At 49.1% G+C, this 25,878-nt stretch overlaps 1 protein-coding gene across 1 annotated transcript in view; it reads right to left on the bottom strand.

The window, feature by feature from the left end:
* The window catches only part of LOC115397268 (dynein heavy chain 8, axonemal-like), a 23,646-nt gene extending 971 nt beyond the window's left edge, over nucleotides 1-22,675 (bottom strand). The window contains 86 exon segments of the mRNA XM_030103498.1: nucleotides 22-73; nucleotides 173-322; nucleotides 324-372; nucleotides 375-422; nucleotides 513-618; nucleotides 726-908; nucleotides 1,091-1,246; nucleotides 1,325-1,458; nucleotides 1,461-1,476; nucleotides 1,595-1,766; nucleotides 1,841-1,968; nucleotides 2,049-2,186; nucleotides 2,346-2,561; nucleotides 2,656-2,817; nucleotides 2,901-3,077; nucleotides 3,180-3,283; nucleotides 3,354-3,472; nucleotides 3,568-3,794; nucleotides 3,894-4,058; nucleotides 4,175-4,328; nucleotides 4,521-4,651; nucleotides 4,741-4,863; nucleotides 4,946-5,138; nucleotides 5,218-5,381; nucleotides 5,459-5,568; nucleotides 5,645-5,858; nucleotides 5,939-6,059; nucleotides 6,266-6,329; nucleotides 6,332-6,398; nucleotides 6,495-6,637; nucleotides 6,862-7,093; nucleotides 7,172-7,280; nucleotides 7,282-7,310; nucleotides 7,393-7,550; nucleotides 7,553-7,594; nucleotides 7,597-7,632; nucleotides 7,794-7,878; nucleotides 7,881-7,924; nucleotides 7,927-8,013; nucleotides 8,016-8,051; nucleotides 8,133-8,166; nucleotides 8,168-8,296; nucleotides 8,369-8,421; nucleotides 8,424-8,502; nucleotides 8,581-8,688; nucleotides 8,763-8,852; nucleotides 8,925-9,112; nucleotides 9,193-9,210; nucleotides 9,213-9,370; nucleotides 9,535-9,707; nucleotides 9,884-10,108; nucleotides 10,345-10,506; nucleotides 10,703-10,807; nucleotides 10,977-11,012; nucleotides 11,014-11,061; nucleotides 11,063-11,081; nucleotides 11,303-11,466; nucleotides 11,551-11,704; nucleotides 12,013-12,212; nucleotides 12,292-12,532; nucleotides 12,781-12,918; nucleotides 13,005-13,105; nucleotides 13,224-13,286; nucleotides 13,369-13,482; nucleotides 13,571-13,675; nucleotides 13,882-14,095; nucleotides 14,275-14,423; nucleotides 14,503-14,669; nucleotides 14,993-15,110; nucleotides 15,214-15,239; nucleotides 15,783-15,900; nucleotides 16,101-16,217; nucleotides 18,058-18,174; nucleotides 18,547-18,692; nucleotides 18,963-19,098; nucleotides 19,174-19,293; nucleotides 19,382-19,484; nucleotides 19,569-19,645; nucleotides 19,782-19,979; nucleotides 20,063-20,209; nucleotides 20,304-20,405; nucleotides 20,512-20,619; nucleotides 21,848-21,961; nucleotides 22,057-22,233; nucleotides 22,317-22,468; nucleotides 22,657-22,675. Of these exon segments, the coding sequence (XP_029959358.1) occupies nucleotides 22-73; nucleotides 173-322; nucleotides 324-372; nucleotides 375-422; nucleotides 513-618; nucleotides 726-908; nucleotides 1,091-1,246; nucleotides 1,325-1,458; nucleotides 1,461-1,476; nucleotides 1,595-1,766; nucleotides 1,841-1,968; nucleotides 2,049-2,186; nucleotides 2,346-2,561; nucleotides 2,656-2,817; nucleotides 2,901-3,077; nucleotides 3,180-3,283; nucleotides 3,354-3,472; nucleotides 3,568-3,794; nucleotides 3,894-4,058; nucleotides 4,175-4,328; nucleotides 4,521-4,651; nucleotides 4,741-4,863; nucleotides 4,946-5,138; nucleotides 5,218-5,381; nucleotides 5,459-5,568; nucleotides 5,645-5,858; nucleotides 5,939-6,059; nucleotides 6,266-6,329; nucleotides 6,332-6,398; nucleotides 6,495-6,637; nucleotides 6,862-7,093; nucleotides 7,172-7,280; nucleotides 7,282-7,310; nucleotides 7,393-7,550; nucleotides 7,553-7,594; nucleotides 7,597-7,632; nucleotides 7,794-7,878; nucleotides 7,881-7,924; nucleotides 7,927-8,013; nucleotides 8,016-8,051; nucleotides 8,133-8,166; nucleotides 8,168-8,296; nucleotides 8,369-8,421; nucleotides 8,424-8,502; nucleotides 8,581-8,688; nucleotides 8,763-8,852; nucleotides 8,925-9,112; nucleotides 9,193-9,210; nucleotides 9,213-9,370; nucleotides 9,535-9,707; nucleotides 9,884-10,108; nucleotides 10,345-10,506; nucleotides 10,703-10,807; nucleotides 10,977-11,012; nucleotides 11,014-11,061; nucleotides 11,063-11,081; nucleotides 11,303-11,466; nucleotides 11,551-11,704; nucleotides 12,013-12,212; nucleotides 12,292-12,532; nucleotides 12,781-12,918; nucleotides 13,005-13,105; nucleotides 13,224-13,286; nucleotides 13,369-13,482; nucleotides 13,571-13,675; nucleotides 13,882-14,095; nucleotides 14,275-14,423; nucleotides 14,503-14,669; nucleotides 14,993-15,110; nucleotides 15,214-15,239; nucleotides 15,783-15,900; nucleotides 16,101-16,217; nucleotides 18,058-18,174; nucleotides 18,547-18,692; nucleotides 18,963-19,098; nucleotides 19,174-19,293; nucleotides 19,382-19,484; nucleotides 19,569-19,645; nucleotides 19,782-19,979; nucleotides 20,063-20,209; nucleotides 20,304-20,405; nucleotides 20,512-20,619; nucleotides 21,848-21,961; nucleotides 22,057-22,233; nucleotides 22,317-22,468; nucleotides 22,657-22,675 (10,374 nt within the window).
* Between the last annotated feature and the right edge of the window lie 3,203 nt (nucleotides 22,676-25,878).

Below are 25,878 nucleotides of genomic sequence, written 5' to 3'. Positions count from 1 at the left end.
CGGTGATCTGAACACCTGTACGCAGGTAGTTGATGTGTTCTTGATCCGCTTGGTTTTCCGGGACTTGTCAGACCTGAGAGAGCGGAGCCATGATGAGACGAGAGAGGAACAGACAGCAACACGGCGGACGTTCACAGAAGCTTCAGCCTCTGAGTTTCTGCGGTAGTTTTACCTCTCCAGCGACAGATCGAAGACTCTGAGGAACTGGCTGAGGGAGGTCTGGTACATGACGTTGACCATGCTCATTTCTGTGATGAGGAAGTACAGGATGCTGCCCCGAGTGGCCACAGGACGATACTCCGCCTGAGCCTTGTTGATCATCCTCGGAGTCGGCCGCCTCGCTGAGCTTGTCGCTGACCTCGGCGGCGGTGTTTTGGTGGTGTTCAGGATGCCGATCATGGACTCGTCGTCGACCAGGGAGCCTGAAAGCACACGGAGCGCAATCAGCACAGTTGCATTCAGGCTCCAGCGGCCAGTTTGAGGCTACTGAGCTTTGAGAAAGTCTCTGGTACCTTTAGTGGTGCTGAGTTTGTACAGCAGGTTGTCTTCCAGCTCCTGCATGGTCCTCTTATCGGCAGCTACGTCCTCGATGAGCTTCAGTCTCCTTTCCTCCAGTTCCTGTTGAGAGAAAGAAAAGAGCTCGGTCCATGCACAGCTAACACACCAGTGGCAACAGGAATTCCGGACGCGCATGTTCACGTGCACGTGAGAGTGGAGGCTCGTACGTATTTCTCTGTGAGGATGACGCGGCCCAGCAGCTGGTTCTCCAGGCCCTTCTGGTTCACAGTGAAGTCGATGATGGACATCTTGGCGCTGATCTCGGGGGTGTACGCTGGATTGGGCAGTTTGGTGGTGATGTAGAGCTTGAAGCCGTCCATTATGTCCACCTCTTTGTCTCCCACTTTGACCTGAACAAGTTTTCAAACAGTTAATCTGTGACGTGTGTAAACGGCCGATACTGCCGTCGGTATCGGTGCATCTCTAATCCTAACGTTACATGACACCTGACGCCAACAGGACACGAGCTGAACCACCAAACAGCAAAGACGGGACCGGACGGGGTCTGGAAGACACAAGCGCGTTGACGTACCTTGAAGCTGGTCCCAGACTTGATGAAGTTCTTCTCCAGGACGTTGTCCAGAGCCGGGTCCAGCTCCTCGCTGATGTCCTCGATGAGCAGCGGGCGTCCCAGAGAGAGACATTCCTCCAGGTGAGTGCGGAAGAACTTGTGGTTGAGCGACGTCACCTGGACGGAGGACGACAGCAGACGTTCAGAAAGAGCAAAGGCAAGAAGGAAGTACCTGAGGTGGGTCTGACCGTGTACCTGCAGCGAGTTGGCCTCTTCTTTTCTTGATCCAAGCCTTCCCTGAGTCTGGGGGTCGATGAGGAGCGGGTATCTGGTGGATTTAGTGACGACTATGCCGTTCTGCACAGACAAGTCATCTCCTGGGAGTCCTGAAGGTTCCACTCACTGATCTGTCAACAGTGTAAGAGTCGGGAGACGACACGTGGTCACTTCCACACTTCTTCTGTTCCTGTCAGTCACACAACACTCCCAGAAACGCTCCAAATCAAAGATTCACATTTCACTCACAGTTGCAGGGTCCACGAGGGCAGAGAGGATGTCCAGGTCTTTTGAGAAAGGGATGTCGGCCTTCCTCAGCTCCGCCTCCCACACCGTCTTCAGCAGGATGTCACGGAAACGCTGGTTGAACGGCCCGCAGTACGACAGGAAGCCGGCCAGCTGGAGGACGTCGCCGACGAGCCTGCAGACGAGAGTCACGTCAGCACCTGAAGGCTCACTGGAAATCATGACAGTATTAAAAACAAATGAACCCGCCTGTTTATCTGCGATTTGAACTGTTTGCTCTGCTCCGTCCAGCGTTCTCTCTCCCCACTCAGGCCATCAATGAGCTCCGTTGCAGCCTGCATTTTATTCTTGCAGCGTTTAGCGTCGTCCTCCAGGTCCTGAAAAACAAGACTCGTTCAGATCGTTCTGTTCTCTGCACTCACACTGACGCACAACTTATACGTCACGGGTTTCAAACCTGCTTCTCCTTCACGGCGGCGTCATGCTTGGCTTTGACTTTGTTGAACTCTGCTTCCTTCTCAGCCAGCTGAGCGTTAGCCTGGTCCAGCTTCTCATTAGCCTCTTCCAGCTTGCTTTCCTGAATGGCCAAGTTAGCACACACACACACACACACACACACACACACACACACAAAGAGTACATAAAGAGTGTACTGCACAGCCCTGTTTAACAGGCAGTGTGCAGTGTGCACCTTAAAGGTACAGAGCTAAACCGCAGATCTGGAACATAAAATGAGTGTGTTGACGTGTTTCACCTTGAGTGGCACCACTTCCTTATTGATGTGGTAGTAGGTCGCCATCGCACGGGTCCAGGCTAACAGGCCAGCCACATTGGAGCACACTTTCCTGGCGTTTTCCATGGTGTATTCCGGCAGGGCGAAGTAGGGCTCCAGCAGGGCCACGACCTCGTCAGTGATCGTGTCCTTCTGGAAGTTTTGCAGGGACAGCAGGAAACCCGGGGCGCTCATGAGCTGCGGTGGATCAGAGGGAATATTGTTAATACTCCGAGACACGCCGACACATGCAGGGTTCACTTTGCACGAGGAGGGTCTGCAGACTTGTTACCTTCAAGGCCTGGGGCCATGAGGGCGACATTTTGGCGTCTTGAGAAACGGTGCAGTCCGTCTTCTTCTTGAACAGAATCAGGACGCAGTCCATAATGGTCATGATCAGCTTTGGAGGCTTGGCCAGCCTTCTCACCGTGGCAATATCAGATGGCTTGATGGTCTGCAAGCAGAGGACGTTGGATCAGACACGCACAGAGACAACGGAAATGAATTGATATGCTGAAAAAGGCTGAGAGATCTCACGTTGAGTGCAGCTTCCGCCTCTTCCAGCGCTGGTCTGGCAGCTTCCAGTTTCTCCTCTGCGATAGCTCTCTCCCTCTCGATCCCTTCCACGATCTTCTGGGCTTTATCCTTCACCTTCTCCACCTCGTTCTTGACTACGGTGGCCGCCTCGGCGCTGACCGTCACCTCTGCCACCACCTGTGTGAGTGCAGAAACGCCGGTGAGAACAAACACTCCATCGCTCCGGGGGCCATTCAGACTTGCTCAGTTCAGCGGATGCTGCCGCATCGTGGGATTCACCTCGTCGGCTTTAGCAGACGCTACAGCCAGCTCCTTCTCCTTCACCACCAGCTCTTCTGACAGCTTTGCCACCGACTCGTTGGCCTCCACCAGTTTGAACAACCCTGGAAACCAATCACGTCGTTTTAAGCTCAATTCTCAACACAGACTTCACATCCTGTCCTGTGCACTTACCGACATTCATGCGCTCTGCCAGGGTGTTGATGGACTCGTGCTTTTCGGCATACACCGTCTTATAACAATTTATGAATGACAGGAAGGACTTGGGGGTGACGTGAGTCCTCCGTCGGAACCTGAAAGACAAAACAGTGGAAAACACTTCAAATCTACACTTCTGTAGAATAAACCATGGAAGGAAATCTTGGAATAATCAGAGTGTGTCCTGCACCTTTCAAAGTATTGCTCGCAGACGTCGGCCACTTTGTCGTGGTAGGTTCCCATGGTGGTCACCACAGCAGACTTCACCTCGGCTGGGCAGTCCATCGGAAAATCGGACAGGAAGTGATTGGCCACGGCCGCCAGAGCCTCGGCGGGCCACGGAGTGAACCAGTCCATGGTGCAGCCGGAAATCAAGCCGGGAAACTTCAGCGCCCGGGACCGAAACTTGGGTCCCACCTGTGAGGCAGAGCAGACACCTTGCTGTGTGAGTCCGGACAGAAGACCAAGACCACAGGGACGGGAGGGGAGACAGAACTGAGACACACTGAGGCCTACCGGAGAGAAACAGAGAACCACGTGCAGATTCTTCCGTGCTCGGGATATGAAGAAGTCGTACAGGTTGTCGAACGTTGGCGGAGTTCGGGGAGACTCCTTCTTCATCGCTGGGATCAGATTCTGGGTGATCTCTTGAATCTCGTCTTTGGCGAACAGATTGGAAATCTGCACACATTCATTTACAAAGGAATGATTAGGAGCTTTCTGCCCTGAGGACTTCCTGAATGCAGTCGACTCAGGGGGAGATGAACACGGCCTGGAAAGCATCCGGAAGTCCTCACCTCTCCTGAAGACAGAATGTTGTTGAGGTACTCCAGGAAAGCCTCGTCCTTGATGTCGCCGTCCGTGAAGACGAAGGTGATTCCTTTTCCCTCGGCGCCGGCTGTCTTGTACAGATCCTTCAGGTCGTCCATGAAATTGCTCATGTTATATGTTCTGAGGAGAATTCAACAAGTGGATTAGTAAGAGACACTCGGAAAGGAAAAGTAACATCATTCAGCAATGAGCACATTTATCTGTACTCAAATTCAACACTGTGATTCAGTTCAAGTAAGTTTAACAGAGTAAACGTTCGATCAGAATCTACAGTTTCAATTCGTGAGCTGAAGGCAGCGTTCCGCGTCTCACTTGGTCAGAGTAATCCGGAAGATGTCGTATCCGGCGATGTATGAAGCCAGGCGAGTCAGGCTCTGCTTCCCTGATCCTCCCACTCCCACCAGCATGGCGTTCCCACCGTCAGTTCGAATGATTCTGGAGATCTAAAGGAAAGAAGAAACTCAAAGGTCACCACGGTCCCATGGCCTGCCGCCAAAGACTTGCTCGAGTCAGAGGAGGATTACTGCGTCACCTTGACAAGATGAGTCATTGCATCTTTGAAGAAAACCAGGTCCAAGCTGGAGCCTCGGACCATTTCGTTGTGCTGAGTCTGATAAAACTTCAGCTTCTCCGACAAAAACTCAAAGTTGGGGACCTGGGAGAGCAAAGGTTGTTCAGATTGTGAGCAGAGAGTTCATCACGCCAAAAAAATGTCTCGTGCAATACGAATAAATCACCAGCTCATAAACTTTGGGAGCGTCAAAGCAGGCGTCCTCATCGTCTTCGTCGGTGGGTTCGGGTGCGTCTCGGAAGAAGTCCACAAAGAAGGGCTCGGGGTGAAGCTCCGAGACGAGCCTCGGGTCCACGTGGTCCTTGATGACACGGGTCAGGGACTCGTCGAACCACTCTCTGTCCTCGGAGCAAATGAACCTGCAAAACAAATCAGGCAACGTTCTGCTTCTGTCCGGCGGCTGCACTGAGGAAAAGGCCTGGCTGCTTGATACGGCACCTGTCTGCGATCACTCGGGTACATTCACTCTTGAACAGAGCCAGGAGAGTGGGGACATCGCCACACTCCTCTGCTCTGATGGTCAGCATGCCCTGCCAAATCCTGGACAGATCTCTCAAGTTGAAGATGTAGTGGAACTTGGACGGTGTCGGAAGCATTTTGGCCTGAAATGTAAAAACAGAAAATCAGATTATCTGCTCCCTGGTGAACCTCATCATCAGTCCAAAGTTCCTTTTCTGACCTTTGTCCACTGCCACAGAATCCTCCCAGCGGACACCAGGGACTTCACCGTGTTTGTGACGCTACTGGTGAAATTCCTGCATCCATGGAAATATCCACAGCCGATGACGCCTGAAGGAAAAAGAGCAGACGATGAGTTGATTAAATGTGACAGGAGAGCGAATCTTGATTTGGTTTTTTTTCTTACCAAAGATCTTGTCGATGGAGGCGTTTGACGGCAGCGTGCAGTTGAAGACGGTGAACTGTCTCTTGAGTCGCTGCGGGATGTCGTTCCTCCCGCCGCCCGGGTGAATCATGGCAGCCAGGATCTGGACGTCCTTCACAGTGGTGAAGTCTCCCGGCTTGTCCAGGTTGTACATGCCGCTCATTTCCATCATCTGACGCACGATCTCGTTGGTGATCTGAATGGATTCCAGCGGACGGGTCGGACGCAAGTCATTTAAAACACAAACCTACTCTGAAAACAAATCGAAAGCCAAACCTGGTCTCCCCATTCGTTCACAACAGGCATGTTGATGTCATCGACGAAGACGGTCATCCTGCGTCCTCCCGGAGGTCCGTAAGTGCTGCCAATCCTCTTCTCGATGTAGCTTTCCAGGGTTCTCTGCATGTGGAAAAGCATCATCACAAACATGTGTCATCAACTGATGGAGAATTCCTCTTCTTAACACGCAATGGGGACATTTTCAACAGTTCAACAGCCCTCAATGCACTTTACCAAATCCCTCCCTTTCTCATGAAAACAGGAAATCTACATGGAGCCGCTCAGAGAACCGAGTCCGGAGTTTTGTGCTGAAACGAACTGTACCTGAAACATGACGGTTCTGTGGCGGAGGAGAAGTTGAGGGACTTGAAGAGGTCGGTCTCCGGTCGAATTTCTTGGTGAAGCCTTTGATCATCACTGTCTTCGCTGTTCCTTGTTCGCCGATCAGCAGGACGGCCTAAGAGAACGAATGAATCACACAGACACACGGATCAAGCAGGAACTTTCTGTGAAGAAGGCAGACAAAGAGAGATCTTTCTATCTCTCTCACAACCTTGCGCTGTTTGGCGATCGCCTCCAGCAGGAACGCCGTCCTCGTGTTGTCCACGTTGGGCACAAGAATGGAGGTGTAGTCCGGCACGTGGTCGGTTGGATACACGTATTCCCCAACGTGCTCGTTCCAATGACACCAGTCACCTGCAAACACAGGGTGTTATCAGCGGTCGTTTCAGCACTAACGTCAACGGCACGGTGTGTATTTTTTGATTGCTTTGAAGCTCTCTGTAACGGCTACCTCCAACAGAAAACTGACAAAAACCATCCAAGAGCTGGACCAACAGAAACACTCACTACTTCCACCTCCTGCATGACAGAGCAGACAGTACTCGACGAGTGAAGAAGTCAGTTGAAACAGAACTCACCTTCGGGGTTGACCATGTACTCGAACATCGTTTCTCCGGGCTGCTTCAGAGGCACGTCGATGTGGCTGCCGTGGCTCCTGATGTAGGCCTCCAGCTTGTCCCGGTCCTCCAGCTCCAGCAGCGCTCCCACACTCCACATGAGCGAGAAGACAAAGAGGCGCTCCAGGTGTTTGCTACCAGCGAAGCCGGGAACTTCCGTGGTGGGGAGGAGGCCCTCCAGGATGTTCACCGACTGAGGAGGCAACAATCCACAAGTTCAAAACCCCTCCTGCAACATCTCCTGGAGAATACTCTTTACTTGGATACATGCCTGCGTCAGGTAGTTGCACTCCAACAGCTCCATTTTGGGTTTCAGGTTCTGCTTCATGAACACGTAGACGTCCTTGAAGATCTTGCTGTACAAACCCAAAATGCTTTGCCTCCTGCGCGGTGCGCTTGCGAGCCCAGCCCTGCAGCAGAGAGAGGATTTGATGCCTGTGTGGTGAAAGCCCGGCGTCACCGTCACTGTGTGGGACGGCTCTGGAGACGTACCTGGAGGATGGGCTTCCAGCCGAGAGCAGACGAGCTCATGAAGACCATGCCCAGCCGGGACACGGTGGCAGGGGGAGGCGTTCTCCATGTGTGCACCTCGAACACCAGCTGCAGTTGGGCGACCATCGGGATGCGGTCGCCGTTCGCCAGGGTCAGTTCTTGTTGTCGTCCAGCACAGAGTTGAGATTTTCGATCCATATGGGTCCACGGGCCCGTCCAGCACGAGCCAGATGAATTCACCTGGAGTCACAGCAGCTCGTTTTAAACAACATGTCAATGAAAGGTCTTTCCATCCTCAACCTGCAACCTTCTCCATTGTTAACCCCATCATTTTCCCTGCTTCTTGCCATTTCCGTGCAACAGACGTCGTGATCTGCTGGTGTCAGACTGCTGCCACTGACCTTTCTTCGCTTGAGCGTCCTCCTCCACAGGGTGGAGAAAGATCCCGTCCGTCCAGTCGTTGGTGGCTGCGTCCAGGGCCGCACCCTCCGGCCGAAACATTGCGGAGCTGTGATCGCTTTGGGATTCATCTCATCTCCCGGTGCGGACTCCCACATTCATTCAAAGCTCGCATAGAGGATGTTGATGGAGCTGGTCTTCCCCGGCTTCCGCTCGGCCCAAAGTCATCAGCCGTGTGCGAACAAGCATGGCCTGTACAGCTGATGGAACAGATACAGTCAGGCGTCAGAACCAGGGCTGGTTTCCAAACACCGAACAGACTGAGGAGCGGCGTAACATACCTGAGACCAGCTTGAGGTTCCAGGGCGGGTGGTTGGACGAGGCCCGGCCAGCTCCACCTGATGGACACGGCAGCTTGGAGGTCAGTGTAGGTGCTTCCGTCCAGCCGGATGCCAGGAAACAGGTCGTTGATCAGACTGAGGAAGAGCGGCTCATCCTCATCCACCTGAAACAGAGAGAGAGAGGTCAGAAGACACAGAACTCAGCACTGAAAGCATCACTTGAACAATGTTCTCACCAGTTTAGACAGGTTCATGTCGCGCAGCACTCTCATCACGATGCTGGACTCTGGTCGTCGGGTCTTTCTCTTTTACAGGCGCCGAGCGTTCTGAGCACCGACAGAATGTTCCTCAGCCCAAAGTCGTAGTGGACCTGAAACGAGGCAGAGGAAGATGTCAGCACGTCCACCGTCCTTCAAAACGCGGCCGGAGCGCCTGAAGGGACTCTCACCTGTTTGGTGAGTTGTTCCTCGCAGAGTTTGTACAGAACGAAGAACTTCCGGGCTAAGATGGTGTTCTGGTTGAAGCCACAGCTGGCCAGCTTGACTCTCATGATGATCTGCGACAGATGGAGAGAACAGAGTTAATGCTTCACTTCTGAGCTGGAAGGAATGTTTTCTGCAGGAATGTGACCAACCTGCCGTCTGGAACCATCATGGACACGGTCCTGAACAGCACCTTCAGGTTTTCGGGGAGCTCCTGGCGGCCCGCGTACCCGGGATTCTACACAGAGAGGATGAAAACGCCGTGAGAAAAGAGTTCAGAGCAGTGAAATCTGTCCAGCGTGTTTCTTACCATGGTGATGAACAGTCCGAACTCCGGGTTCAGATCCACGCGGTCTCCGTCAGTGAAGACAAAGGTGCTCTGCTGATTCTTGCGCGCCGCCAGAATGACGTTCATCTGCTGAGCGGCCACGGAGAGAACCGGCAGGTCGATTCTGTTGAACTCGTCGAAGCAGCCCCACGATCCGGACATGGCGAGGCCTGAAGGGAGCGGAAACAGGAGATGAGTGAACAGAACCGGCACTGCTCGGTGAACTGCTCCCTCTGCCCGGATTACACACCTTTATATATCCTTCCGAGCCTCTGAAGTCCATCTGGTCGGAGCAGTTGAACACCACCACGTACTTGCCCAGGCAGCGGCCCATGTCTTTCACGGTCTCAGTCTTCCCGGTGCCGGCGGGCCCGGCGGGCGCTCCTCCCATGCTCATTCCCAGAGCCTGGGCCAGCGTGATGTAGCATCTGGGTGGACCGAAACAAAAGGACACTTCTTAACCTTAACATCCATCCACACTTCCATTCCAGAGCCACACCAGGAGGAAACACAGAGGAATCCTTCAGCCAAACAAAGATCAACACGTTTCTTTTCCTACAGTAACAACCCCATCACAACCATCTGCTCTTGCCTGTCGGTGAGTGGAGTGATGACCAGGCGGTCGGTGCAGCCCAGGAACTCGTTCTGGTACACGAAGATCACGTCGGTGATGGGGACGAAGACCTTATCCGAGTTTGGGCTGTAGTAAAATCTGGTCTGCTTCAGCCATTCAAAGTCTTTGAAACCTCTAATGCGCTTTGCAACCTGAGCACACGAATAAGGAGGAGACACAAGTCAGTAAGGTCAGTTTAGCTCAGTGGACTTCCTCTCTGTTTCAGGCCTTAAACTGTCAGATCACATCAGAAATAACCCAGCTCCTCTCACGTCAACGACAGCAACAAGTCGATCATTTCCATCACAAACCGCAGTGTAAAACCTACCAGGTCGTTGAATATGTCGCTCTGGTGCAGGTGGATCGTCACCAGCGTCTCGTATTTCACTCGGTCGAATTTGCTCAGGTCGTGGGTGGTCTGCTTGATCAGTGTCGCCAGCATGCTGAGAAACTGCTGCTTGGTGTCACGCATGATCTTCTTATTGGATTCTGCTTGTTCCAGAGCCTCCTCAGCATCCAGTGTCCAGAGCATCTGGATTCCCAGCAGTCCCACCTGAAGAGAAGAGCACACGTTTGATTTCCTTTGGTTGATAATGAAAGGATGGAGACGTTTGTCCATCTGTCACCGGCTGGAGTGAGGGGTTCACGTTCAGCTTTGACAACAGACGTGGAGAAATGCGCAACATAAAGCGATAAAATCTAAAAGCTTCCGATCTATCGGGGGTGCAGAGAGGCCCCGTTTGAGCGGGGTGTAAACGGGGCCTCGCAGACGCCCTCCCGTCTTCTGACCTGCGCCTGGAACTTGTCGAGGAAGGGGATGAGTTCCAAGTCTCCCTCCATGATCTCCGCGTCGGCTTCTCTGATCCTGGAGTGTAACGAAGCCTGCTGCTGCACCAACAGCTGGCCGAGCCACTGCTCCACCGGTCCCTGGGCCACGACGGGCTGGATCAGCTGCACACACACGCACACGCACACGCACACGCACATTATTTCCTGCCCTCACATTTATGAACAGCTGTCATGTCAAACTGCTGATAAACCCACTTTGTACCACAATGGGGCGCAGTGAGTGACTCCTATTCAGAATGAAGAAGAACCGCTGCTTGAGCACAACACAAAGCTCGTGATGTGAGTGAATCGGACGTACCGGCAGCTCCTCTCCTTCTCGGGAGCGAACACTCAGAATCTTGTCATATTCTGTTGCATCAAACTCGACTTCATTCACGTTGTCAAACAGTCCGAGGAGATGCGGCTGGAAGATAAAGAGCATGTGAAATACTGCTCCAACAACGTTTGACTTGGAAAACACAAGAAGGCAACAGTTGCTCAGGAAAGATATTCCCAATGATTACTTGACCTTAGTTTCAAGGCTACTGAAAGGCTACTGACCCCAGACTTAAAAGAATGTTGACGGGTCAAACCTGAATCGTGTGAGAGTCGCTGGCTTGTCCAAGAATTTTCCAAAAGAGACGGATCAGAGACGAAGAAGAACCGTGGAAACAGCATGTCTTTTCTTCTCCAGGTACCTAGCAAACAGAAGGGAAGAAAACATTTCTTATCCCAGAAGACTGGTTGGTGGAATACTGACAGGAGTCTGAAGACATGATACCAAATGCAACATCAGAAAGAGGATGACAACTCTCTGCAAATGCAGTTTGAACACATCAAACCGTGAAACAACTACTTCAAAAGGTTGGAAAGTACTTTTAACATCACCAGCAGCAAAAACAAAGAGAATCAGACTTACACTGCCAGAGATTTCTGACAGTATTCCAGCTCTTTCTGCAGGCCGGGCAGCCGTTTGGCCAGAGTGGGCTCGCCTGCGCAGCACTCCACCACATTCGGGACCTTCTGCGCTCGCTCCATCACCTCCACCCAGGACTTGTCGATATTCTGGAAACGCTCCTCTTCCTGCGATGCAAACATTTGTGATTACAAGGCCTTAAAAAGCCGTCACTACAAAAGCACGGATTAGAAAAAGCAGGAGGGCTCCACCTGAGGAAGATCCTTGGCGATGTCTCCTCCCACGAACACGGCTTCCAGGTAGACACACAGGTTCTGGACCACGCACCACTGCTCGATCACGTCGGAGCACGTCAGCAGCTTGGAGCTCCAGTCCTGGACCTCTGCTTTGTAGAAGCTGCAGTATCTGGACCGAGAAGACACGGACGTTACAGACATGGAGCGGCAGCTCTGGTTCATAACGCTCCCCATCAGCCACAACAATATGACCACCGGCATCGTTTTCGTGTAAAACCTGCTCAAACTCGGCGACTGGAGGAGCATTGCTGACTGAATGAAGCGATTCTTCAGAGGTGTGTTAGAGGCTAAAGTCAATTGCTCTTCACAACACTGCTGGTCATGATGTTTTTGACCGACTGGTGTGTTTCAGCAATGCAAAGAAAACACGTTGTGGTGTGTTGTGTGTGTGTGTGTGTGTGTGTGTGTGTGTGGTACCTGTTGGTGAGCAGCGAGCTCAGCACCATCAGGCCGTCTTCCAGAAGTGTGAGGATTTCCGTCGTTTCGCCTGGATTCAGCAGCAGCTCTCCTCTCTGCTTGAATGTGGTCAGGCTCAGCCTCTGCTCCAGCCACACCTCCTTCACTTGGGACAGCTTCTCTTCGATGTCCTTCTCCTTCACGGCACATATGCAGATGTCCTACAGAGGCACAGAGAGGTGAACAAACCAAAGGGAGACGGGCTGGGAAGTTCTCAAGACTGAGAAATCCAAGGCAAACCTCGATGTCGTCCTTGTGCTCCAACAGAGGCGCTTCCACGACATTCTGCAGAGTGAACGCATCCGACTCCACCTCGAACCGGTGCCCGGTCAAGTCTGTGATCTGCTGCCAGTGTCTCTTTATCATTGCTTTGTCTGCCATCATTTCCAGCAGAGGACACAACTCGCTGAAGTCGTCAATGGTCTGCTTCACGTTCAGGAAGGACTGCCCGTCCCTCAGAGCACTGGGGAGCCGCCGGCACCTTCAGACAGGGAGGAAAACACGTCAACAAGGTGAACAGCCTGAGCAGACAATAATGTCTGAAGCTCTGGTTTAAAGAAGTGAGAGTCCACAGGTGAGCGGCGGGGGACTAAAAGCTGCTTCACCTTGCTCCTTCTGACTCTGGACACTGAGTAAAGCCTTGCTGAAGGGTCTGGAGGGTTCAAGTTCTACAATCTGAGATGCATTCAGGGCTTTTTAAAGCAGAAGAAGGAGTGGGGGGGGGGTCACCTGTTCTGGAACTCCAAAAGTTCTGCTTTGATGGTTGTGATGTCCACCTCTGTCCACAAGGTGCTGCAGTGGCCGCTGATCTTACTCATCGCCGCGTCGAACACACCGTACAGCTTCTGAAGCAGGTCCAGCTCTTTCCTGGGGTAAACATCACAAGTTGCAGCTTTAACTGGGTTCTCACCGACTCTGGGAGAAGTTAAGCTGACGGTAGGACTGTTACACACTTGGTGGCGTGGAGCGCAGGATACCGTGTGACTGGCAGACCCAAAAGCCGCTCTCCTGATGAGTACAAGTTGAAATTGTCCCATAACCCCTCAAACCGAGCCTGCAAGAAAAGAAGAACATTGAATAAGTCACCATTCGCTCCTGGTGCTGGAAGTGAGTTTCAGTCACTCAGACGATTCTTCTGGTGTGAATGTTGGTGACGTTGTTGACGAGGTTACCTGAAAGGCGTGGAACCTGCGGCTGGCCTCCTGCGGAGCGATTCCCTCGACCCCTGGACCTTCCTACAACACAGAACCATGAAGTCAGAGCTTTTCCACCCTCACCGACTCAATACAGTAAGTCAAATGTCCACGGAGTACTCACAGTCTCATACTCCTTCATGAACGCAGGAACGTCGTGTTTGAAAACAGCCACACTCTGCAGGAGGTCCACACTCAACTGGGGCTGCAAACTGACAAACTTCTCCTGCACTGAACTCTGGGAAAGTCACCACACAACAGAGATCACAGGTGAGTTAGAAGAGGACGGGAGAAAGCAGCCTTCATGGTTTCTCTGATACACTTACGGCTTTAGACTTGAGCTTGTCGAAGAACTGCCTGAGCTTTTTAACTCCCAGCGCTTCTTCCTGGGTCACCTCCGCTTCACTCTGCATCAGGAGTTCGTAGGCGTCCTGCAAAACACGACGCTCAAACGTTTCCTCGGCAGAAAGAACTGATAACTGGGAGAATTCCGATTATGGCAATAACCCCATCCATATCTCACACAAACACAGACACAAAGTAAACAAGAAAAACTGTGGACATTCAATACTGCAAAAGAAAGGCAAACCTGTGGGGAAGCTGTGAGCTGCTGAGCACAGCACTGTGTTTCTCTCACCTTGATAGAGGTCAGCGTGGTGTGGATGTCCAGTTCTGCCTCTTGCAGGTCAGTCAGCGTCTTTGAGGCACGAAGCGCATCTTTCAGGTCAACCAAAGGCTGTGACAGCAGCGCCAGGTACTGGTCGCCCTGCGCCCGGAGGTCCGTGGTCTTCTTCTGGTACTCCTCTCTCAGGCTTCTGCAGAGCAGCTCCTTCCAGGCGCTGGTCTCGGCGCTCAGGGCTTCCTTCAGCGCATCTGTTCAGAACCACAAACACAACATCTGTGTTAATCTGTGGCTCTCTCAGTGTAAAACATCTGGATTTGAATTTAAAATGCGGTTTTTGTTTTGTCTGCAGAACTCTTCAAACCTGTCATGAATACAAGGCATGAGGAGCGTTTGTCAGCACGGCGCGAGAGGAACGACTTCAGCTCACCTGTTGAGATCTCCATGAAGCCTGAAACGAGGACGGCCTTGATGTCCTGAATGTTGTCCTCCACTGAGTCGTAGCGCTGGAGGTCAGCCTGGACCTGGGTTAAAGATGGGCTGCTGTCGAAGAACTCCTTGATGAAGAACAACAAAATGTCAACATCTCATGATTTCAAGGTAACCGACAACCTCGAGAGTTTGTAGAGAACGAACCTTGACAGTGACGTCCTTGTCCTGGTCCCAGATCTCTCTGAAGGGCTCAAACTGTTGGAGGACGTCTCGGGTTTTCTCCATCTGGGAGCCGAGGCCTTGCTTCAGTAAGGCGACGGCCTTCTCCACGTCTCGTTGTTTGGAAACACGGTCAAACAAGTTGTCCTTTTCTGTGTCGTGAAATCAAAGACAGATAAAACCACATCATCAGTCTCGACATTATGACCACAGGCCTGCAGATATTTCTGCAGCAGTTGTTCGCTCCGTCATCAGCTCACATCTTCTGGTTTGGCTACAGAAACGCTGCGTCAGAGCAGCTTTACAGATCCTCCAACACACTTCAGTCCTGACAAGTGAGCATTTTTCTCCGTCTAACATCAGCTTGAAGGACCAAACACTCCTGTGCTGCTTGATATTCCAGCTGTCAGGAGTCACGACGTTCTGGCTCAGAGCTCAATTTCACAGAGGAGTGCTGATCGTGACTCACCTGTGCTCTTTGTGTGACCGTGGCTGAACTCTGGAGACCACAAAACCCCTTTGCTCACATCCAGCACCAGGAGGATGAGTTGATTTACGGCCTGTTGGATCTCGTCCGCAGTGGGAGCCAGTACCTGATCACAGAAAACAGGAGAAAACTGAACTTTCTGTTCAACAACACTCAATCCATTCACTGGCAAACTGATTTTCTCTTGGACTCCCCAAACAGAAACTCACCACGTTGGGTTTGACGAGCTGGAACTCTGATTTGACCAGTGGGACCGGGACAGACTCCGCCTCTGAAGACTGGCGCGACTTGGCATTTCTTGATTTCGGTCTGTAAAAGAGAAGTGTCAGTACTTCCACGCAGTGGTTTGGTAACAACATACAGGCACTGAAACACTTACTGAGTGCCGCAGACTCTTCTGTTCAGGGTCTCCAGAGACATTCTGGTGGCTTCCACGACCGCGTTGGACACTCGCTCGGTTAAAAGCTCATAAAGGCTCTTGAACTCCTAAAATGAGAGTTTTAAGTTAAATCGTGATCATATTGCTGCAATAACAAAGCTGCTGCAGTCTGGAAGTGAACTTACCTCTTCAAAATGGCTTCCTTTCTCTCCTCCACGACCTGAAAAGGTAACGAATAAAAAGATATTAAAAAATGCTGACCTCACCTTCGATTCCTTTCAGATTTTTAAAAAAAGCAAAGTGCCTGGCTTTCAGTTTCATCACAGACTGTTGCTCGCAGCGTTAATCACTGCAAAAAGTGGAATAGAAGTGCGACATAGTGTTGAAGGTGAAGAGCACCTGCAGAAGGCTCCTCCTCACTGCTGGACGGTCGCAGCACGTCACTCAGCTCCTCCATGGCTCTCTCCAGGTGTCTGCAGTGCAGCTCCAGTCTCTTCACACACTGCTGGCAGTGGCGCTAAACACAGAGGCAGAAAGTGCAGGGGTGAACACAACGCCGGTCCGAGCAGAGGAAATATGTACTTGCCGATCATGTGGACAGATCAGAAATAACAATATGAGCAGGTCAGATCAGTCCTGGCGGTGGGTGGGATTATCAGGCAGAGGTGAGAATGATCCAGCTGATCAGTGTGTGTTGTGCTTGACTCAGAAAGAAACCTTGTTCAGGTCGGTCAGGCGCTGGACTGAGGACGCATCTTCTGGAAGCTCGAGGAGTAAAGTCCCAGACATGTCCTGGAGATTGGTGTCGATGTGCTTCTCACTGATGCCTCGCACCTGAAAGCGTCGTCAACAAAACGTGAGCAGAGGGAAAGCAGCCAAGTGGAAATGTTGCATTTTGGATTGTTTGTGTTGTGTGTGCGCAGGCCGGCAACCTGGGAGACTGCACTGCAGGACACTCAGTGTGAAACCATGTTTATCTGTTGGGGATCGTGGGTACCCCGACTGAAACTGCTCGTTTGCCAGGCCTGCTGTGTGTCTGCCCCAGGACACACACACAGCGGGGGGGCAAGTTGTTGACGAGCGTAGAACTGTTTGTTTTCATTGAGTGGATTTAATCGAGACTGTTTTCCGGTTTTGATGAACTGGGGATAAGTTAACAGTCTGTAAGCTCATGATCACTTCGCTTCACCCAACGCCGGGTCTGCTCGTTAATCTGGATACTGAACTGTAAAGCTTCAGCCTCCAGCATCCCACCAAAACATCCCATGGTTAATCCAACATCTTCCACCTGGGGGGTATTGCACAAAACCAGAATAAAGACATCCAGGATAAATGAGCAGGCGCAGCTTGAATAAGCCCAGTCGGTGTTTTCTGGGATTAATCGGCTGCACGTTTGCCGAGCCAGGATGAAACGACGCGGCTCAGTCCAGCCCGGCGTGGAGCATCTGGATCAGTGCGCCTTCACAGCGTTCTTAAGACCACGAGATCGATCATGTGAGCCGGAAGAACCTTAAAGGAGTCATATTATGCAAAATTCACTTTAAAAAGTTGTCTTTACAGTCGTGTTACCTCCCAGAGCCTCTGTATGAGCCCCCAGAAGTGAAACATTCAGTCACCTCCCTCAATTGCGCCCTCCACTTTTAAGGAAATACACACTCAAACACGCGATTCTGAAATCTTCCTTTTGTCTACGTCAACAAGAGGAACACCACTCCCCCCCGGAAGAGGATCCAGCCTTTGGGGGGCCCCGGATAGGTGGTTATAGTAGTATGTGTTGCTGTGGCCTCATTAAGACGTTAAAATTTGAAAATTGTCTTTTTCCTCCAACAGTTGAGGGTACCCTGTGTGAGAGAGTGGGCGTGGCCAGATGCGTTCAAGTGCATCCCAAAAAGTAGGCTGTTCGGAGGAGGGCTCCTCAGAGCCACTTTTTAGATGCTCAAACTCCGAACATAGGATCAATTTCGGGTGAACAAACTTATATACTATGTTTTTGGGCTTCTGTGACCGATATGCCGTGATTGAAAAATAACATAATAGGTCCGCTTTAATGCTGTGATAGATAGATGGACAGATGGATGGATGGAAAGATGGAGGGATAGATAGATCGATAGATGGATAGCTAGATAGATAGATAGAAAGATATTTATTTGTCATTGTCACAGGTAAAATGAAATTTAAAGTGCTGTCCAATCAGTGCGTCATTCATAAAAACCTAAAAAATGATAAGAAGTTACTTCATTAAAAAAAAATAAAACTTCAGACATAATCAAAAGAATAAACATTTCAACACCTTCACACAGACATCAGCACAGGACTTCATACACACAGTCATCAGGAAAACGAGGCAATCACTTCCTCGTTTTGTTGAGGACGGTTATTGCTGCTGGGTAGAAGCTGTGTTTGAGTCTGTTTGTCCTTGTGTTCATTCGTCTGTAACGTTTCCCAGAAGGCAGCATTTCAAACAATGAGTGACCCGGGTGTGAAGTGTCTTTTATGACATTTTGAACCTCAACATATCCATGATTTGTCATCCAAACTGAACAAACCCTCCGTACGGCCTCCTCTCTGAATGGCACGGTCTAAAAACAAACCTTTTACACCCAGTTTACATTCAGAGTCTCACGATTTGGAGCATTATGTGGAGCAGGAAGCCAGCCGTTTGCTAAGCTCGTACCTTTCCTGCAAGCGTCGTGAGCTCGGACAAAGCGGCATCCAAATCTTGGAAGTACTTGTCCAGGTATGAGCACGACCAGATGAACAGTGTGGCGCCTATGAGGAGTGTGTATTCCATCTGAATAAGACAGAAAAAGACAGAAAATGAACCAGCAAGAAGAGAAAATGAACAACTCCTCCAGTAAAAAGCTTCATATTTGCAGTTTTCTTGTGGGAAGATGAGCCTGAACTTGATCCCCCGCAGTGCAAACCACTGAACTACTGCATTTACAAGACTCACCTTCTGGATTGTTGGAGCCATCAGCGCTTTGAATTCTGGAGGTATGCTGTTACAAACAGAGCTGTAGTCCTTCAAAATTTTCTACAACAAACATAAAAAAAAGAAAAGTTATTTTCTGCTTTCATACAAAACATTTTGCCAGTGACAGACGTTGCTGTATATACCTGCAGTCTGAGACGAGCGCCGACGAGCTTTCCTTCCATCCTTGACCAACTGCAGAGCGTTTTTGGGGACCTCCAGATCCATGCTGTTCAAAGACTTGGTCTCCTCCATGATCTCAGTGAGCACTGGATCGAAGTTGACAAAGAACTTCTTTGTTGTCGGGTGACAGACCAACAGAGTGACATTCAGGATTCCTGGGGAGAGAAAGACAGCCACGACTATTCAGTTGAGGATCATTAAAAGACATTAAAACACTTCAGCTCCGTTCACACAACAACGCTTCAAGTCAAAACACACTGTTTGTGCATCTTCATTTCAGAAAAGTTTCACCTTCAAGCGGCAACCTTCTGAAATCAGTGCAGTCAGCATGCTGGGTCACAGTCGGTGTTAATAAAAAGCTTCAACTTTTCACTTGAAATCGAGGCAGAGCAAACTGGCCCTGAGAGGCAGAATTCATAACAAACCCAGATCCAGCTTGGACGCTTCGTCGAACCACGCCTGGTGGTGAAAACACTCAAACTTCACCAAGCCGGCAGCAGTCCGGTTGTACATCCGGATCACGTCTTGCCCCCCCGGGCCGGAGAGGACGTCAGAGTTCTCCTGCAGAGACGACAGACGAATGAGTGAGCGTGAAAACCAAAATGAAGCATTCCACTGACAGAACTGTGGTCTTACTTTGATGAAGGATATGGGCTCCTCGATTGTTGTGAAGAGGTCCCGAGCCCAGCGGATCCTTCCGGCCACAGGAGGCTCGTTGCTCTTTAATGGAGGGTTGTCATTCTGACGGTCAAACACCTGAAGTAAAGGAAATTCAGAAACAGCCTTTGTAATGCATCCTCACAGTGCAGGAGACTCTGGACGTGCAGGCAGAGCGGACACACACCAGTTTCACACGCAGTAAATCTGAGGCGTAAATCTTCAGGAGAACCTCGCTGAAGATGTTGTTGATCTGTGCGTCCAGACAGGGAATTTTGAGGCTCTGAAATCTGCAGCAAAACAGTTTCTGTTCAGTTACCAGCACTTACACCACGACAGTCAGATTTCATTTCGCCGTACAACATTGTGCTCACCGCTTCATGAGAGAGGAAGCTTGGTCCCATGAATCCACTTCTGAGAAAGACCAACGCATGAATTCCTGCAGCCGATTCTGGAGAGAAAGACACGGCACTGTCAGCTCTACAAACACATTCTTGTCCCAGACTTCACCGCATCGCTCACATCCTTCCTCTGTCTAAATCACTGAGGCTCAGCAACACTGGGAAAAAACAAGCAACAACACAAACCTCAAAGTTCCTGACATCTTTCAGAAACGCCTCAAAATCCTTTTGGAACTGCGTTTCTCCGGGAGCCAACGCGTCGTACGGCTTCCCCTTCAGGCTGGAGGACAAGGTGTTGATCTGTTGGGCCAGAGGCTTCATGCCCTTGATGTCTGCGTTTCCCAGACAGTCAAAGGTCTCCAGCACGGACAGAGTCTGTGTGATCTGTAAAAGATGAGCCTGGTTACTGTCAACGCTCTTTCGTTCGGAGTGGGATTCAAAGGTTCCAGCGTTACTGATTTTTGTACCATCTCCAGCTTCCTGCAGAAATCCCCAAGCTGGCAGAAGACTTTTTCCTCTGAAACCTTGAGGGCGTTGATCCCGTCTCTCTCCTCTGACTGAGCCGTTGTTTGCTGGAAGCAGGACTTGTACTCTTGATGCAGACGGTTACAGTCCTACACGGGAAGAGAAGGGAAACATGTTCTTGCTGCTGTCTGCCATGACGTGGAACAGTTTCTGTACGAGGAAGCAACCGCTTCATTTTGTTACCTGAATTTTCCTGACGAGGTCCTTTGGATCTTGGCTCCAAACGGGACACGTGTTGTTGTCGGTGACGTATGATCTGCACTGCGTGACCAGCTGATCTGTGACCTGGAGAAGTTTTGGGGAGACGAGTTGAAAGAAAAGGGGTGTTGGACGTCGGGCCCGGTGAGCACGCCGCTGTACGTGTGAGTCTGAGTGACGTCAGTGAGCTTACCTGGACGAGCAGCGCAGAAACATTTTCACTCGTGTCATCGTACGGTGAGAAGCGGTGAATCAAATCGGTGGCAATGAAGATCCTCGGAATGATCTGCATCAGAGCAGGCTGAAACGACAAAGTCATGAACCAACACGGTGAGAATGATGTCAGTGGTGCGCACGCACGCACGCACGCACGCACACACACACACAGACTCACAGTGAAAGTAATTCTCTATTTTCATCTAAAACTTTGATGAGTATGACTTTGCTTGGGTTTTAACCCATTTCAACCAAAAGAAAAGGTTGGTTCATTGTGTTAACATCAAAATAATACAGCTGTCAGCACACCTGATCTTTCATATGGTCGTAATTATGTGGATTTAAAATGAACATAATTAGTTGGGTGTTTTTACAGAATCAGTAAATATGTTCATGCTCACAATAGTGACTGGAATGACAGAATGTTGTATTTGGGTGCATCCATCCCTCTGTGTATAAATACACATTAAATCTATGTTGGAATGAAGTTTCTACCCTTTTCTTTCTTTTAGATTCACACTAAGGGAATCTAAAATCTTAATTGTAGGAAAGCTAAAGGCTTGACTGGGTTAAAAGTAGGGATGGCTCGATACCACTTTTTCACATCCGATACCGATATCGATACTGCAGCCTTGAGGATTGGCCCAAACCGATCCGATACCGAAATTATTCTTGTTGTCATTCTCAAAGTTGTTAAAATACATGGATGTAATTTGCTTGATACTGACATCTAAAAATACCACCTTCATTGTACAACACCTGTTCTGATCCCTAAAGAAAGAAGGAAAATATATGACAACAACTGAAGTTATGTGTAACTGCTGTGGCTTTATTAAAACTTAGAACTCACATTGCTTTCAACAACACTGTAAACAGCAGACCCAGCTGCACCATTCAAATGTTAGAAAATAAAACAGAGGTGTAACTCTGTGCAAATATTGAAATGAAATTAAACAATCCAAGTGTATAAACCACAGGGAGGATTATTTTATGAGCACCGTTGATATAATAAAGATGATTTTGGACTTAAAAAAACAAAAAAAACAGCTCCATTGGAGGAACATGCAGCTCAGGGTTTCCGCAGCACCCGGACAACGGACGCACAGTGCGCGGGGGGGGGGGGTTTCTGATCGAACGAGTTCTAATAACAAAACTCCGATGCTCAATCCAGTCATTTTGGCCTGGATCGAACTCGATATCGATCCGGCGGATCGGATCGAACCGTCCCTAGTTAAAAGCAGTTTGAAGCACAGTGATGAAGGCAGATGTTGATCCTATGTGAGGTTTTCTGTGATGCTGGTGACTCCACCTACCGGGTTGAAGCTGTACAGCGGCTCAAAGGCTTCGTAAAGGCTGCTCAGCAGCTTCTCGTATGCTTTTGCCCTGTGAGCTTGGACGATGAGTCTGGCATCGAGCTCCAGCCACTCCTGCAGGTAGGGAGAAGATGAAACCAGCTTTGAGTATATTCTAAACCACATTTGTCTGTCTGCAAGATTAAACTATCTTAAGTTAGGCTCAGTACCCGCAGCTTTGAGGGACGGCTGCGGCAGAGTAGCATGACCACCGCCTGACACTCGGAGCCTCTGATCTGGCTGAAGATGGAGTTCAGGAGTGAAGATTTCTGTTGCCAGTGTTTTAACTCAGTCAGGGGCCCTCCGGAGGCCACCTCTCTCCTCAGCAGTTTACTGTTCACCAGGACCTGATGGGGGGAGAGGAGATGGTCATTGATCATGCTAACTGATCATCTGGAGGATGATGAAGGAGCGGAGGAGTGAGACCTACCAGCTCAATCTGTTTTTGCCACCCATTCAGGATGTCCTCCAGCTGTTTGATGTCAACTTCCTCAGCCGTATCATCCTGGGAGGCCAGCTTTGAGAGATCCAAGTCTGTTGTTGTTGTCAGACGAAAGGCGTCTTCGTTTGTTATCTTGGGGTCTGCGAAACAAACAAGAAAGAGGTTGAGCCGTTAAAATTCTGTTATCGTGAATGACTAATGAATAAATTCCATCAACAAATTCCACTGTAAGTTAAGTTCACACTTTGTCTTCAGTTCAAAATGTTTCCATTAACCTCTATATATATCTAACCATCAATAATAATGGACACATCCACATTAGACTTACACTTGTCTTGAGTATCCATCTTTCAGAAGATGTTGTTCGCTGTGTGAAAAACACAACACACAAACTTAGTCATGTATTCAGACACGGTTCAGAAGGTAGTGTTGTTAGAAGCTGTACTCACCAAAGGTTTGTGTCAACTGTGTCTTGCTTTTTTTTTTTTTTTAACGTTTTTCACCTACAAAACAATCCACAGAAATAACAAAACACTGATTTCAAAGACCAAAAAAGCTTCATAAAACAGCACCACAGAGAAAACGTGTTTATTGTCTGATAATACATTTAACTTTTTAACTTGGCGGAGTCAGAATTTGAATGTGCTAATGTATGCTAACAATTAGCATATAAGCTAAAAACAGCTTAATATGGGTGTGACATAAATATCGAACTAAAAGTCGAATAATATTCTAAACAGAGAGTAATATGTCTTACTGAGAATCGTTTTAATGTCCAAAAAATGTGAAATTTCTCATAATCTTACCGAAACTCCGTTTCAGCCTGCGAAAAATCTGCTACTCCCGATCGCGCATTTAAATTGTGAGTGACGTCAGATGTTGTTGTCAAGGGAACCGCAGACCAGCGCATGCGCAGTTGAGGCAGCCAGCTTTGGAGGTTTTTTGTTTATTTATTTATTTATCTATTAATTTATTTTTAGAACTTTTGGATTTAATTAACACGGCAGACTGAGAATAACAGTGTCGTGAAATATGTCCGCTGTGGAGTGACAAGAGTGCCAAAATAGAAGATAAATCCGGAGTTTGACTGCCATCTAGCGGTAGGAGTGTAACAGCAGCTTAACATCCCATATGCCAGAGAGCAGCAGGGACAAGAGACATTCTGTAAGGACTATCCAATTTAGATAAATATACTGGATGTCCCGGCTACGACAGTTGCAGTTGGTAACCCTGTCCGCCTCGCCGCTGCCCCGAACAAAAACAGGAATCAGCAGTTTTGGGAGAGATTTGAGCTTTGAAAGGGAACTGTGGTGAGGTGCTGAACTGCAGGACTGTTGAGCCAACTCATCTGGTTTTGCAAATGTGATTTCTACTTCAAGAAATGAGTCAAACCAATGGAGAGAAACTGTAATATAAATCATAAGACAAGCTGAAAAAGAAGAAAAGAGTCTGACTTATAGTCCACAGGAATGATGTTAATATGAGACATAAAGGCGACTTCTCTTTAAACTGGACTTGAAAAAATATAAACATGTACAGGATAAAAGAAAAACCGGGTCAAGTGATAACTCACTCTTAATTAGAGTACAAAGTTTGTACCCTGCCCCCCCTCCTCCAAAAAAAAAAAAAAAAAAAGCGAAATGGACAAATACATCTGGAATCTGCACTCCTCCTAACACTGTGGTTATTTCAATATTACAGGAAAAGAAAATTCCAGCAATTCAGGAGTCATTTTGAAGTAAAATAGAATATGGGCTCAATATTAACCCATGAAGATTCATCACATGTAAATGAATGTTTGCAAATAATGTCAGAGTTTTGTTTGTAAATCAAGTTTTGACTGTTTTTGTTCGTGTTATTTGAAAAAAAAGAATGAAGGCTGTGCCATTTCAAATTATGAAGAATGTCTATTATGAAAAATATTTAAATAATTTACCAAGTTTTTTATGCATTACTTCCTTAAATGTAGAAGACATTAGAATTAAAACATATTCAAATTGTTTTATCAGTAGAAAGTTTTGAATCCATTCAAAGAACTAAATTAATTGAATTCATTTCAGTCACAAAGATGGAATTGATTCGGCTGATAAGCCCAGCTCTTCTACCTAAAACCTTGAATCTTCTATCTGGACTTTATTCCTAAAGACTAAATCTCTGAAGATTCTTTCCTTGCATGGCGACATTTGGACAAGACTGAAAAGTCCAACAGTCCATCTGTCCATGGTCGTTAAAAAACCTTTTATTGGTTCACTGACGAACAGAGCAGCTTCAGTAACGTCACTGTGGAGAAAGGTGTGAAATACTTGACTTTTAGAATGAACACTGCTGAAGTCTTTGAAGATGTTTTTCCTCTGCAGTGTGACTCAGATGCTGCACACGGTACGAATGAAGAAAACTCACTTGGCTTGATGGCTTCTTGGTGTTTTTTTCTTGTTATAGTGAAATCAGCAAATCGAGTTATGAAATGTCTTTAAAGCTGATGCAGAGGAGCCATCGATCGCAATTTAACGTCCTGTTCCACATCACAGCAACCCTGGCCCTGTAAGTCTGTGGTTCCCCTGAACCTGACCCCGACCACAACCCGACCCCGACCACAACCCGACCCGGCCCGCACCGAATCATGGAGGCTGGAACCGTTTTCCACATTATTCATGGATTCATAGACGACGCCCCAGAGAGTCTCCCAGAACTCTCTGAAGCACAAACATCCGTTACTGAGGCGTTGATGTGAGACGGCTGATGGAAAAAGATCCGTTTTAGTCGAGAGGTTATTCCAGCGGGGGGCGACGCTGGATGTTCTGCGTGAAAACGTCCCGGCCCGCCAGCCGGTCACTCCTGTCCGAAGCCGTCCGCCTCCTCGGTGGCGAGCATCAGCTCCTCCTTCAGCTGCTCGTAGCGGCCGCCACAAGCTCCGGGCTTCAGTTTGTGGTGGAGATTTCCCCCAGGATCTCCTGATCCACAGAGAACATCTCCAGGCCGCACTCCTCCATGTTGTTCTCCCTGAACACAGCTGAAAAACCCTTTGTTGCTGCTTCTCAGAACATTTAACACCGGAGCTGGGCATCATAAGGCCCAGGGGTCAGAGGTCATAGGCCCCTTTAGGTCTGCTAGACCGGCCCTCAGAGCGAAAACCAGAGAAAACTGGAATCAAATGAAATGCACTGAGATTATTGGCTTCATTATGAGATTATTGGCTTCAAAATGTCTCAACATTTTCCAACCCAGTCCGTCCATCCAGGACTTCACAGAACCGCTGTTTCACAGTTGATGCAAAAATATAGTTCAAAATCAACAAACATCTCATCATTATTTCCAGACAAAGACAGGGAAAGAAAAGAGCAGCAGAGTCTTCTGAAATCATGTTAAATAAAAACCTTTTAATTGAGAGATAATTCAGACTGAACAGAGTGATTTGAGATGAACAGACGCATCAATGCTCTCTGGAGAAACAGAAAGCAGAACTGGAGGGGTTAAAGTGTGTGTCTGTGTGTGTAAACCCTGTGATGGGTGGACGCCTCGTCCTGCTCTCTTTGTCAGACGTTTGCTGAAA

The sequence above is a fragment of the Salarias fasciatus genome, chromosome 11, assembly GCF_902148845.1.
Source record: "Salarias fasciatus chromosome 11, fSalaFa1.1, whole genome shotgun sequence".
Lineage (NCBI taxonomy): Eukaryota > Metazoa > Chordata > Actinopteri > Blenniiformes > Blenniidae > Salarias > Salarias fasciatus.
This window is presented reverse-complemented; position numbering and strand designations above follow the sequence as displayed.